General features: G+C 46.5%; 1 protein-coding gene and 1 non-coding gene across 2 annotated transcripts; both read left to right on the forward strand.

Annotated features, from left to right (window-relative positions):
• Nucleotides 1-1,621: 1,621 nt before the first annotated feature.
• On the forward strand, nucleotides 1,622-13,670 carry Tomm20 (translocase of outer mitochondrial membrane 20). Its single transcript, XM_057754428.1, has 5 exons — nucleotides 1,622-1,850; nucleotides 6,090-6,136; nucleotides 7,756-7,837; nucleotides 10,640-10,782; nucleotides 13,152-13,670. The coding sequence occupies exons 1-5, from the start codon at nucleotides 1,730-1,732 to the stop codon at nucleotides 13,194-13,196; spliced, it is 438 nt and encodes a 145-aa protein (XP_057610411.1). The 5' UTR covers nucleotides 1,622-1,729; the 3' UTR covers nucleotides 13,197-13,670.
• On the forward strand, nucleotides 2,538-2,671 carry LOC130864230 (small nucleolar RNA SNORA14). The gene has a single exon (XR_009055924.1). It is a non-coding gene; the product is annotated as a small nucleolar RNA SNORA14 (small nucleolar RNA).
• Nucleotides 13,671-13,986: the final 316 nt, after the last annotated feature.

Below are 13,986 nucleotides of genomic sequence, written 5' to 3' on the forward strand. Positions count from 1 at the left end.
TACTGCCACAGAAGGGTGGTGGTGTGGGCACGGTCGCCACTGTCACTCTCTGCTGCCACCCCTCTAGTTGCTAGCTAAAAAAAAAAATCAGTTGGGAGTAGCCTTTTTATCGGGTCTCATGTTGCAATACTAGGCACCAATACAAGGCAGCATCTCCTGGCTGACTCAAAAATGGAGCTGTCGGTTGGGTGCCTGGTGCAGACTCGGAACCGTAGCTGCCAAGCAAGTGGAGACTGCTGGGGCTTGCTGGCTGATTAGAGAAAACGCCAGCCCCAGCTTCATGGGGTGGCTGGTCAGCTGAGCCCCTGGTTTCTCTGCACATACATTTAAAAAACACAACCTGGCTCTGGGGGAGGAAAAGGGATGAAGTGAGTGCTTGCACCAATCATAACTCTTCATGCAAATGAGCCTCGTGTTTTGCACTAACTCTGGAACACGAAGGGACGCTTCTCACCCTAGCCTTGGTGGGAAATCATCCAGAGTCCCCTCTGGCTCTTGGAGAGTAAAAAGATCGGTAAAATCGCTCTAAAACAGAGCCTCCCGGTGCTGAGTCGGTCTTCAGCAACAAGCAGCTACAGTGTGTACTACGGGTAGAGGGGTGTGTTTAGAGCATGCGGGTGACTTCACTTCATTGACAGAAAGTCCCAGAACGGTGTCTACAACAAAGACAAAAGGAAAAGTCCGCACAGAAACACCCATTCGAATAGCGTTTAACACAGCTCTACAGTATTCAATAGCGCTCAGCTCAGCTCCAGCTCCCAGGAAAGGCGTGAGTCCCTGCAGTACAGATAGGTAGCCTGGGTTTGGGGCATTCCCCATTATTAGTTAATTTCACTTAAAACGTCAAAGAATTGCTACACTTGGATTAACGACAATTAATGACAGCTCAAGCGCACAAAGAGCAACCACCCCCGGACTGTTTTTTTTTTTTTTTTTTGCCTTTCTACTTCCCTCATAGGTTAACTTTTGTTTTGCTTTTTGAAAATCACTCCATTTTTCTCCCCTACGAATTAAGATGGGGCTACATCCTAAAATTATTTTGAAATCAATTACTGTGTCCAAGTTCGGCCACAGCACAAAAATCAAATGCAGCCAGGCCGAGTAGTGCAGGCCGAGGTGGGAGGGTTGCAGGTTTCAGGCCAGGGCAGACAGACAACACAGCAAGTCCCAGGCCTGGCTAAATCACAAGGGGAGAGCCGGGCTCAAAAAAATGGAAAAAGGGAAGGCATGCTCTTCACGTCGCGGGCTTCCTGTCGGGCACGGTGGGGTGCTGTGCTAGCAGGCTCGCACCTCCGTCCTTCACCAGCGACGATGGCGGACAAAGGATCCTGACTCAGCGCGCGACCACCACGTGCTGCCACTAAGCCACGGGCCGTGCGGGGAGAAGTGGGGGGGGGGGAGAAGGAGCGCGTGATGACGCACGAACCCTTCCGCAGTGCGCGCCCCTCCCCCAGCGCGGCCGGCGAGAGCGAGGCCGTCTGCGCTTGCGCACCAGGCGCTCCCGCGCAGGCACCGCCGCGGACGCCCCCGGGAGGGGCGGGGTAGGGAGAGGGGGGGGGGGTCCTCGCGCGCCGGAAGCACTGAGACCGGGCCTCTTCCGTCCGGACGCGGGGCGGCGAGCGGCCGGCGTGCTCCGAGCGCTCGGAGCGAAGCGCTGCCTGGCGGCCCTCAGCGGCCCCGGCCCCGGCCCGCGCGCGCCCCCGCTGAGCGAGCGAGCGGACGAGCGAAGATGGTGGGCCGCAACAGTGCCATCGCCGCGGGCGTGTGTGGCGCCCTCTTCATCGGCTACTGCATCTACTTCGACCGCAAAAGGCGGAGCGACCCCAACTTCAAGAACAGGCTGCGAGAACGTGAGTGGGCCCGCGCGACCCCGCTCCTCGACGCCCGACGCGACCCCCGCAGGCCGCCCCGGCCGCGCGCTGCGCCCGGGGTCCCGCCCGTGCCCGCGGGCCTCCATCTTGGAGGCGACCTGGGCTCCATCTTGCAGGCGACGGGATGGAGGCACGCTTGACTCCCGGGAGGGGAACCGTGTCCCCTCCCACCCGTCTGTAATGTTTTGTTTTTTTTTGTTTTTTTTTAAGACGGGTCGTTAGTCCTGGGTGGGCTGGAGGTCATAGCAGTCCTCCCGCCTTCGCCTTCCAGGTATTGTCCCAGGCATGAGCCACGTCGCCCAGCCTCCATTAGACTTGTGGGCTGTGTGTGCGTGTTTGAGACCGGGGCCTGCCTTGTCGTTGAAGCTGGCTTGAATCACTAGCCCAGGCTAGCCTCGACCTCGTGGCGCAGCCGCCGTCCTTCAGCTCCTCGAGGGCTGTGCTAACAGGCACGAACCATCCGTTCCTCCTTCAATGTTGGGAGAGATTGTTCCCGTGTGTTTGCTGCAGTTTGGAGGCTGGCTTCGAACTCGTGGTGCCTCCCATTGCTGGCTTTACCGACGGGCGCCTCCACATGGCTAACCCAATCCTTACCCCGAAATGGTTGCCTCTTGTGTGTGCAATCGTTCGCTAGAGCCTCAATCCGCAGACTCTGCGGGATCATCCTTGCATTCTTAAACCCTCTTGGCGGCTTCGCTCCGGTGCTTCCAAGATATGAGTGAATGCTAGAGAAAGTGCGGGGGAGTCCAAAGGGCTGCGCTCCTCACGTGGTTCAGCCTTATTTCATACCTGCGACATCTTTTAGGAGATTTGCCGGATGGAGATAGCTAAGCGGGTTAATTCCTTTGGAAATCTTTTTTTTTTTTTTTTTTTTTGGTTTTTCGAGACAGGGTTTCTCTGTGGTTTTGGAGCCTGTCCTGGAACTAGCTCTTGTAGACCAGGCTGGTCTCGAACTCACAGAGATCCGCCTGCCTCTGCCTCCCGAGTGCTGGGATTAAAGGCGTGCGCCACCACCGCCCGGCCTAATTCCTTTGGAAATCTTAAGAAAATAGTTTTTTGTTGAAGAAATCGTAAATTTTCGTTTCGGGGAAATTTGGGTTGTTTGGGGTTTTTTGTTTTGAGACTGGTTTCCCATCTGTAGAACAGTGTGGTCTCAGACTCAAGAGATGAACCTGGCCGGGCGGTGGTGGCGCACGCCTTTAATCCCAGCACTTGGGGGCAGAGGCAGGCGGATCTCTGTGAGTTCGAGACCAGCCTGGTCTACAAGAGCTAGTTCCAGGACAGGCTCCAAAACCACAGAGAAACCCTGTCTCGAAAAAAAGAGATGAACCTGCCTCGGACTCAAGTGCTGGCTTTAAAGGCTTGGGGCACAAAGCCCTGCTAGCCTTGTTTTCAGAATTAACCTTTCTGGCATTTCCTTTTGGCCCTTCTGGCGATTGAATCCACGGCCTTTTTCAGACTCGGTCTTCCACCACTGCCTCTACCTATCACGTTCTGTTCTAGCCGCTTTGTGTTGGTGGGTTTTTTTGTTTTGTTCTGTTTTTTCCTCCTAACTTTAGCCAGAACCTAAGTGTATTAGTAACTGCAGCTGTGACACAAAAGGCAGGAACGAATCCACACTTTCTGATCTCTAGTACCGCTGCTGACAACGCTATTAATGAATGCCAGAATTTCTTAAATTTTTGCAAACAAATAGCGAGTAGTTCCAGTCTCTTTAAAGCCGTCTGTAGTTGAGTGAGTCTTAGGAATCTGAATAGTTGATTTTCACTCATTTACATCTGCAGTAAAAGGCTAGTTTCTCCCGTCGTTTTCTTTTTGATATTTAATGAAAAGGAGCTTAAATTGAGTGTTTGAAATTGGATTAGGTGTCTTAACTCAGACTTTTGTTTCTGTAAGCAGGTGATCCTCACTCTTCGCCCCAGAGGCTTGATCGGGCATCTAAATGGTGTGAAAGACGCTCCTTTGAGGAATGTGTTAGAGAGGCGACTTAGTTAGATGTTCAGATAATGCCTTGGATTTGGGGTGTGTCTGAACTTATATTTTGCACGGGTTTTTTTGGTTGTTTTTTTTTTTTTTTTGGTTGTTTTGAGACAAGGTCTCTAATACCAGCTGTCCTTGAACTCCCTATCCTTCCTCCCCAGCGCTGGGAGTGCAGGCGTGCACCACCTCTGCCACCCAGCACCCAGTGGATATAGTTATCACTTGTTTATAAGTGTCATTTGAGATTAATATCAGCAAGTAAAAAGCAAGGCTTGATTCTGCTGATTGAATGTGTACCTTGTTCCTGATGTGTTTTTCTCAGTCTATCATCAACCTTCCCTGTGTCACAGACACTTGTATGAAACCACGCCCATGCACGTTTTAATAAGTTAGATAGCTATGGAAAACTAATGGAGTTCATTGTTTTTTTATTTTCTCAAAATTCTGGTTTAGAACATTGTATTATTACACAGTTTTGCTTTGTTTTCAAGGTCCTTTTTGTCTGTGCAGTGTCTGAGGGCAGGAGGTCTTGAACAGCTGCTTTCACATTGTAGGGATTGACCAACAGGTCCTGTAGTCATGTGCTGTCCTGGATTCATGGAGTACTTTAAGTTTTTAGAGACTTTTCTTATTTTCTCTTTCTTTCTTTGGGGGGGGGGGTTGTTGGAGACAGGGTTTCTCTGTGGCTTTGGAGACTCCTGGAACTAGCTCTTGTAGACCAGGCTGGCCTTGAACTTACAGAGATCCTCCCGCCTCACCTCACCTCCCAAGTGCTGGAATTAAAGGCGTGTGCCACCACCGCCCGGCTGAAGTTAGATTTTTCTAACTTAAAATTTACCCAGTTAGTGCATAGAGAGCCCTTCATTTGAGCCACCTAGTTATTGTCCAGTTCATAGTATTGAGTGATTGTTACTTTCTAGGTATTGAATATTTAACTGTGGGGTGCCAAGGGCAGAATATGAGCCTAGGCACTCTTGCCAGATGTTTGCATCTGTTAACTCATAAGCCTGCTGGAAGCCCCTTAATTATGTAGATACTATTATTAGATGAGTTTGAATGAGGGCCAGATCACTGTACCTTACTGTAGTGTAGGTCAGTACAAACAGGGCTGTGGTCCCCACACACCAATGCCCTTTCTTACGGAGCACACCGTTACAGAGCAGTGAGGTCATTTTTAACTAAGCAGCCATAAGCAGCAGAATGCATTTTGGAGCATGACCTCTTACCCTTTACTTTTATGAACAAGCATAAATAGTACTGGGACCTTGGGACCTTGTTGCACGCCTGTAATCCTGCACTTGAGCTGGAGCAGAAGGATCTAGAGGTTAGGAGCCTCGATTGTAACAGATGAGACCAACCTGAATTCACAGAACTTGTCACAAAAAAAACCCCACCGAAGTCAATTTTTTTTTTTTTTGGTTTTTCGAGACAGGGTTTCTCTGTAGCTTTGGAGCCTGTCCTGGAACTAGCTCTGTAGACCAGGCTGGTCTCGAACTCACAGAGATCCACCTGCCTCTGCCTCCCAAGTGCTGGGATTAAAGGCGTGCGCCACCATCACCCGGCCGAAGTCAAATATTTTTACAAAATCATGCTGCTTAATAGTAAATTAGGTAATTTTTTTTTTCGAGACAGGGTTTCTCTGTAGCTTTTGGTGCCTGTCCCGGAACTAGCTCTTGTAGACCAGGCCTGCCTCTGCCTCCCGAGTGCTGGGATTAAAGGTGTGCACCACCACCGCCCGGCAACTAGGTAATTCTTAATAGTAAAGCTAGAATCTAGTATAACTCAGTAATAAATGCTTAAATTTTTTTTTTTTTTTTTTTTGGTTTTTCGAGACAGGGTTTCTCTGTGGTTTTGGAGCCTGTCCTGGAACTAGCTCTTGTAGACCAGGCTGGTCTCAAACTCACAGAGATCCACCTGCCTCTGCCTCCCAAGTGCAGGGATTAAAGGTGTGCGCCACCACCGCCCGGCCCTTAAATGCTTAATTCTTGTACCTTGAAAAGGGAGCTTTGTTCTGCTGGGGTGCAGGTGTTGGAACTGTCTCTGTCCTATGCATTGCTAGACCTGGTGACGCAGGGGGGAAGAGAAAGCTGCTGTTCAGAAATGCCGGTTCGCTCACCATGGACCAGGGAGGCAGGGGTTCTGGGGTCCGGACTGTTTGTGAATTAATGATTGCTGAGTAATCAGATGTGTTGATCCTTTTGACGATAGCCAAGTGAAATTTTATTTATTTTTTTGTAGGAAGAAAGAAGCAGAAGCTTGCTAAGGAGAGAGCTGGGCTTTCAAAGGTAATAAAGTGGTCTTTGTTTTTGTAAGAGCAGATTATCTGGGCCTGCTAGATTTTCTTTGGTGGTGGTGACAACAAATACCTTACTGGAGAAGCAGCAAGATGGGGGTCTCTAGAGATGTGGGTACCAAGAGGTAAGTGTATTCTCAGCCACTTGAGAATGGTTAAAATGCAGTATTTGAGTCCTTCCTCTGGTGTCCTTGGAAAGAGCCACACCTGGAACCCTAGTTAGTGTAGAGAGAGGAACTCAGGCCAGCCCAGTGGACCCTCTGCAGTGGCAAAGGGAGCTCTGTGTATTCAGTCCCAGAGTTCTTTAAAGTTTTTAAACCTATGGACCAGAACTGTACCAGATTCTGATGGATTAAAAAAAAAAAATCGTAACTTGTAGAATATAATTTCATTTTGGGTCCTGTGTTGCTAATTTTTAATGACTACGCAATATTTTTTTTTTTTATCTACTTGATTAAAACTCGCCTGGACTGTGTCAGTGAACTGAGCAAACGCTAGTTCAGCTACATGTCGCCTTCCTTCTTGCTGACATTACTTCTTTGTAGAACATGAACTATTGGATCACGAATCATTCTTTTAGAAGCTCATTCAGGCAGTGAAAATGTGATCTATAAGTGTTAGACTTTATTATTTTGAACCAGATGAGTGATCAGCATAGCCGGCAGGATATGGTTCTAGCGAATAGAAGCTGGGAGCTGTTCTGCTATGCCCAGACTACTTTTCCAATCTGTGGGATACAGATGGGGAGATAACTTGAGATTGTGTGTGAGTGTGCGGGGCTGATGGGAGGGGTGTTGGTTAAGATTGGAGAGGTAGAGCTGGCCATAGTCTGCCTGGCGCGCTCTACCGCTGAGCTGTGCCCTTTCCCTGTCAGTTGCTTATGGTTCATTACAAGAATGAGAAGTCACTGAGATGACCAGCAAATGCAGGGAGTCTGCCCTCATCCCTTAGAGGTGTGTCTGGTGACCTGGGGCCCCTGAAGCCAGAGGTTTGAAGCTTTATGGCCACCCTGGTAAGATGCTGTCAGATATAAAGAGGACTGGGAATGTAGCTCAGTGGTAGAGTGCTTTTCTAGTATGCAAGGGGCCCTGGGTTTGGCCTTAAGTCCCACCAGCAAATGAATGGATGATAGTGTTTGTCTATAATGGCCACAAAAAAACATTGTATAGATGATACAGATAGATATAGGTAATAGACGTTTGTAAAGATGTATAGACAATAGGGGGCTGGAGAGATGGCTCAGAGGTTAAGAGCACTGACTGCTCTTCCTGAGGTCCTGAGTTTAATTCCCAGCAACCACATGGTGGCTCACAGCCATCTGTAATGAGATCTGGTGCCCTCTTCTGGCCTGCAAGCATACATGGAAGGAATGTTGTATACATAATAAATAAATAAATAAATAAATAAATATTTAAAAAAAAAAAAAAAAAAAAGATGTATAGACAATATAGACATTTGTACTTTTTAGCTTTCTTAGCTTTTTTTTTTGACTAGTTTTTGTTCTTAAAATGGGTGCTCATTTATTGTGCTACCACTGTGTCATTTTTAAATTTTATTGGCTTTCCGTGTGGGTTGTATTCTCGGTTTAATTTCTAAATATTCCTTTTCCAGTTACCTGACTTAAAGGATGCTGAAGCTGTTCAGAAGTTCTTCCTTGAGGAGATACAGCTTGGTGAAGAGTTATTAGCACAAGGTAATCAGGATTGAGAAAGTAGAGTGAATTATTCATATTGATAAAAATTTATAATGACAGGATTTTCTTGTATAGTTGATGTTAGAAAAAGGATTCTAAACATTTCAAGGTGAGTTTCTAGGTGCTTTGTACTAAGGCTGGCTCCGGAAAGACAGACCGTAGGCTGCCATTGTTCAGCACTGGGTTTTTTGTGAGTCTTAGGCTCGCGTGTTCTGTCACAGAGCAAGTGGAGGATGAGGTAAGAGCTTCATTTTTACAGGTGACTCTGAAGTCATTTAGAGTGTGTGTGTCTGTAGTGCAGTGTAAATAGTGACTGAGTGAATGTGATCCGAGTTTCCCAGCGCTCACCTAGTCATCAGGAACTCACCCCCCTCTCCTCCCGTGTTAACTGACCTACTTGGGCTCACTGGGTGTACTAAGGTTCTCTGAGGAACAGCTATGGTCTGACTAGTCCCAACACTGGCATCTCGTCACAGAAAGGCCAAGGATCTATCCTAGAGAGCTGCCAGTTTTCAGTCCACGTTGTAATCATGAAGTATATTCTAACACCATCAAAAGACTTGGGATAATAGCTAAATTTGCCGGTGAGAGTGAGGGCAAGCAGACAGAAAAGCACAGCTTTCTGTCATGTTTGTGGGCTGCCTCCAGAAGTGTGGCCAGGATTTAGGGTGGGTTTCCAACCTTAGATAGTCCCACCAAGAAAAATAACTCAGATGTGCCCAGCTGCTTGGATTTCACTTAATTTTCCAAGTAGTCGAGTTAACAGCCAGAGTAGTCACCATACCAGGTGTTCCTAGCATCTCGTTTCAGATCTGATCAGTTACATGGTCCAGAATTTAGATACTTAATTACTTTGGGCCTCACTTATTCAATCAGATGGTTTTTGTTGTTTGGTTTTATTTTTCGTCCTTATATATATCTTTATCTTTTATTCTTTTTCCTTTCTGAGACAGGGTTTCTTTGTGTAGCAGCTCTGACTATCCTGGAATTCAATTTGTAGTCCTGCCTACCTCTGCCCCCCGAGTGCTAGGATTAAAAGGCATTTGTTACCATGCCCAGCTATTAAATATCTTAATAGGTATTTTTTGTTTTAGAATTGGGTAACATTTTGTTCTATACTATAGGATGTGTAGTGATATTTTATTTGTATAAATACAGCTTACCTGAAGGTCAAAGTGCAAAGCTAAGCCACTAGAAGCCAGAGAGTGGTGGCACACACGTTTAGTCCCACGACTTGGGAGACAGAGGCAGATGGATCTCTGAGTTTAAGGCCACCCTAGGCTACACAAGATCAATCCAGAAACAGTTCCAGGTGTTGGTGGCTCATACTTTGAATCCTGGCACTAGGGAGGTGGAGACAAATTATATGGCTGGGTGGAGAAAGAAATACAAAGGGGAAGAGACAGACCCTTTCGGTCTGAAGATTTGGTAGAGGTAAAAGGTGTCTCTAGTGGCTGGCTGCTTTGCTCTTCTGATCTTCGGGTTGAGCTCCAGTATCTGTCTCTGGGTTTCTATTATTCATGCTACAAGGATGGTTCCCATTCAGAACTTTTTTGAAGTTGTTGCTGTCATTAATAAAATTGGTATCATTTCAAATTTTATACTGGATTCAGTTAGAGTTGAATTTCATGCATAATGTGTTATTGTGTTGTTTTATGAGAGAGTTTATGGTGGCAATCATCTTAACCCCTTTAAAATTCAATGTGTTGGGGCTGGAGAGATGACTCAGAGGTTAAGAGCATTGCCTGCTCTTCCAAAGGTCCTGAGTTCAATTCCCAGCAACCATATGGTGGCTTACAACCATCTGTAATGGGGTCTGGTGCCCTCTTCTGGCCTGCAGGCATACACACAGACAGAATATTGTATACATAATAAATAAATAAATATTTAAATAAATATTTTAAAGAAATAAATAAAATTCAATGTGTTTGTGGGAGATGCACTTGAATTCCCCGTGTTGGTGTAGGGTCAGAGGAAAACTTGGAAACAGTTCTCTTCCACCCTTAGGTGAGGCTGGGGATTGAACTAAGGTATCCAGGCTTACTTTATCTTTACTTGCTGAGCCACCTCACTGGCCCCAACTTCTTAGATTTTTTTCCTAAGAGAAGATTTCACCAAAAGTCAGAGATGTTCTTGTATTTAAATAACTAGCAAACTTATTTCCAGACTTTTCCTAGATTAAAACCAATTTGAGTAGGAAAACTAGAAGAATAGATTTTCCAAGGTGCCCTAGGGAGGCCCAGGCACTATGTGTTCTTTGCAACAGGGTGGTGCTTCAGCCTGAAGTGAATTAGTTCCTCTGGTCTGGCCAGCTGCAGTTTCAGCGCTGACAAATGAGCAGAAAAGGTTATTGCCAGAACTGGTTCAGAAGAGGCCTGGTGTCTGCTGGAGTAGGAACTGATCATTCAGTTTGCTTCAGCTCTACGTTCCACGGTCTTGGGGCCTGGCCCTGCGTAGGGTCTCCTGATGGGCATCATTACATCTTCCCATACCCTAGGAAAGGAACTGGTCATGCACGTCAGAGTGGTGGCTGCACAGTCAGCTGGTGTCCTGATTGTATAGGTGGGATAACCATAATTCCCACAAGGGCAGAGACTGAGCTATTTCTTTCTGACCATGCTTGAGAGGTTCTGAAGCGCTAGGTGCTGGTGCCCCACTCTCCACAGCAGGCAGCTGGTGAAATACGTCCGTTCCGTGGGTGCAGGGAAATTCAGTGCCGGTTGTTTTACTTGTCCCCATTCGATCTGTTGGTGACTATGTTTTGACAGCCCCAGAAGCATGTGGTTTTGTACACTCTTGCAGGTGACTACGAGAACGGTGTAGACCACCTGACAAATGCTATTGCTGTGTGTGGGCAGCCTCAGCAGCTGCTGCAAGTGTTACAGCAGACTCTCCCACCACCAGTGTTCCAGATGCTTCTGACCAAGCTTCCAACCATTAGTCAGGTAAGTGCCTCAGAGTAGCCCATGAATTGATTGGTCTGAGGACTAGATGCTCAGGGACAAGTCTGCTGGGCATATTATAATATTGGATATGCCAGACTGGAAATGGTTTTCCTAATGATAGATTAAGCAAGTGAGTAGCATAAGGTCCAGACATGTATCAGATGTGAATCATAAGTGTACATGGTTGGTGTTGAGTGTGAGGCCTTTACATTTGAGTCCCTAAGTTCAGGCCAGCCGGCTCGTGCTGGGGATGCAGTGTGTTTTGGAGCCCTCGCCCATTGTGCTCAAGGCTCTGGGCATGCTTGTTGGACATCATATCAAGCTTTCAGTGTGGTTAACATAGGGGATACAGAAGTCAAGATTGCATAACCTGGGCCATCCTGGTTCCATGTGTCAGGCTTGGTACTGTCTGCCTCCTGCTGCTGTGGGCTTTGAATTGGTGCTGTGTGACATACATTCCTCAATTTCTCCTGGGAGGGACAAAGGGCATGTATTAAATGTTAATACAGCTGACTGTGAGCGCACACACCTGTCATCCCAGCACTTTGGGGTCTGAGCCATGGCTATTTAGTGAGATTTTGTTTCAAAACGTTTTGTTTCAAAACGTTAAGTACAATTGGCTAAACTTTCATTACCATGCATTCTTTCTAAGGAGACCAAAATGAGTCTCAGATCAGCTACTGCATGTGCTGATTGCTAGTTCCATATGCATCAGAGTTAGAGTTAGCAAAGTGATCATGGCAAGGAAGTTTTCACAAGGTTTTTCAGTAACTTGATAGTTTTCCAGCTTTTTTCTTTCATGGTTTTGTGCCTTACTCAAGTTAGGCGCAGGCTTCACCATTGAGTCACAATCGTAGCTCCTTTGCACCGATTGTTAGCTAGGTTGGAAGAGGCCTGGGGAGAAATTAAATTTCCCCAAAGATTTTCAGAAGATTTAGAATACCAGGAACTTGAACTACACCCAGCAGTGGTTGTGTACGCCTTTAATCCCAGCAGTCTGGGAGGCAGACACAGGTGGATCTCTGTGAGTTTGAGGCTAGCCTGGTCTACATAGTGAGTTCCAGGACAGCCAGGGCTGTTACACAGAGAAACCCTGTCTTACCCTGTCTTGGAAAACAAAACAAAAAACTGATTATAAGAACTTAAACTAAGGCCGGGCGGTGGTGGTGCACGCCTTTAATCCCAGCACTCGGGAGACAGAGACAGGCGAATCTTTGTGAGTTCGAGGCCAGCCTGGTCTACAAGAGCTAAGTTTTCTTATTAAAGTTATTTATTTATTTATTTATTATGTATGCAACATTCTTCCTCCATGTATGCCTGCAGGCCAGAAGAGGGCACCAGATCTCATTATAGATGGTTGTGAGCCACCATGTGGTTGCTGGGAATTGAACTCAGGTCCTCTGGAAGAACAGTCACTGCTCTTAACCACTGAGCCATCTCTCCAGCCCCTGAACTAAGTTTTAAATTTAGATGAATATGGTTCCATTCTGTCCACACCCCAATTAACTTTACGTGTTGTTGAAGGGGTAACTTCTGTAGTGTGTGATGCTGTAATCAAAGCCAGTTCTGGACGTGGATTTAGCTGTTGTAACTATGAGTCTAGGAGCCATCTGGCTATGTCACAGTGTGACACAGAATTGGAAAGGGAACTAGCTCTGTGTGGAGTGGGCAGTGAAGAGCTGGAAATCGGGTTAGCTGTTCATTCAGAACTGAGTTGGAGAGTGGTGCGTGGCAGATCTCATCACTGTCCCCAGGCCTTACCGGCCCAGATTCTCAGTACTGCCACACAGGTGCCCGAGCTTCCGGCCAGTCCAGGAACTGTTGAGAACAAAGCAAGTCCAGGCCAAAGCAGCCTGGAAGAATGTCGTAGGTTTGCCTGCTTAGCATCTAAATTCTCAACAGGTTGTGTTACTCTGTTACCTTGTTTTTTGTCAGTTAAGTGTAGATTTGAGGGGGAGGGTGTTAATTTTGGAATGCAGTGTTGCTTCTTGTAATGGCTGGGAGCTGGAAGGGAAATGACCTGTGGAAACGCAGCTTGATAAGAGCGCCAGCTGCTGTCCTTGGTTTGTGTGGGGTGAAAAGTCTGTAGATTGCTACATAATCGACAGCATTCTGCCTGTACTTCATGTGTTCACTTGGATTGTGGTGTGAAACTGAAGCTTGTGTGGTGACACCCCGACACCACCACCAGTCCCTCCCTCAGCAGCCCTGGTGCTGAGATTGCAGGGCTGTCTCCATGCCCAGCTGGTCTTGTCTTTTCAGACAGCAATGTGTGAAGTATGGGGTCTGTGTCAGATGGGGGAACTCAAGCAAGGGTTAGTTTAAGTCGAAATTAGACACTTCTCAATTAATTTTCTTTTTCTTTACAGAGAATTGTAAGTGCCCAGAGCTTGGCTGAAGATGATGTGGAATGAGCCAGATATCAACACTATAAAATCTGTTAAAAATGATTTAACCATTAGCTTGGAAGCTGCTCGGCTCTGGGGGAATAAGGGCAAATGTGCTTGTCATGAACTGTCCTACACTGAAGTCTACCAAAGTGAATGTGTGCTTTGAGTAGATCCATTGTCTGTTCTATTTATTTTTTCCAGTGAAAAGTATTTTGATAGGACTTTTCATTTTATAAATACACTGAGTTAACCAAAATATCATGGATTTTGTTTATTCTTATGACATGGAATTCAAATGTAAATACAGTAAGTAGAGTATTACTGAGATAAAAACACCCGGTGATGAATTTTGAAAGATTGGAAGAAAGTAAGAAGGATAGTTGAATAATGCCCATTTTTAAAGACTAGGACATTTTACTGTAAGTCATAAAATTGGATAGAAACATGTGTTTGTGAAAACTGAGCATTAAAATCTTACAGAGACCGTTTCTTTCTGTTGACTCTTGAACATGTGAAGTGTGCTGGTAGCAATCCCATTCCTCCCCATGTTTCCTTAAAAACTTAGTCTGCATCTGTGGTTTAATGTCTTTTGGGCACTAACTCCTAGTATTCCAAGCACCTGGCTGCAGGTAGCTTTGCCTGCTGTCTGCTCATTCAGCTCTGTGTGGTCTGAGAGCGTCGGTCTGCTCATCTCGGGGGTGGCTCTTTAGTGTGGAGCCTGATTGGTTCCTTTGAGTGTCTTCAGGTCCATCTCCAGCTGGTGACTGATGGTTATTTCAGAACAACCAGGGCTTGCAATTGTTTATAATCTGAA

The sequence above is a fragment of the Chionomys nivalis genome, chromosome 21 (assembly GCF_950005125.1).
Source record: "Chionomys nivalis chromosome 21, mChiNiv1.1, whole genome shotgun sequence".
NCBI classification, from domain to species: Eukaryota; Metazoa; Chordata; class Mammalia; order Rodentia; family Cricetidae; genus Chionomys; species Chionomys nivalis.

Excerpts from the sequence above, each read along its gene's own strand:
- Tomm20 (XM_057754428.1), top strand. The coding sequence starts at position 1,730 with ATGGTGGGCCGCAACAGTGCCATCGCCGCGGGCGTGTGTGGCGCCCTC. Across the intron at positions 6,137-7,755 it reads AGAGAGCTGGGCTTTCAAAG|TTACCTGACTTAAAGGATGC; the intron begins GTAATAAAGTGG and ends TTCCTTTTCCAG. Across the intron at positions 7,838-10,639 it reads TGAAGAGTTATTAGCACAAG|GTGACTACGAGAACGGTGTA; the intron begins GTAATCAGGATT and ends ACACTCTTGCAG.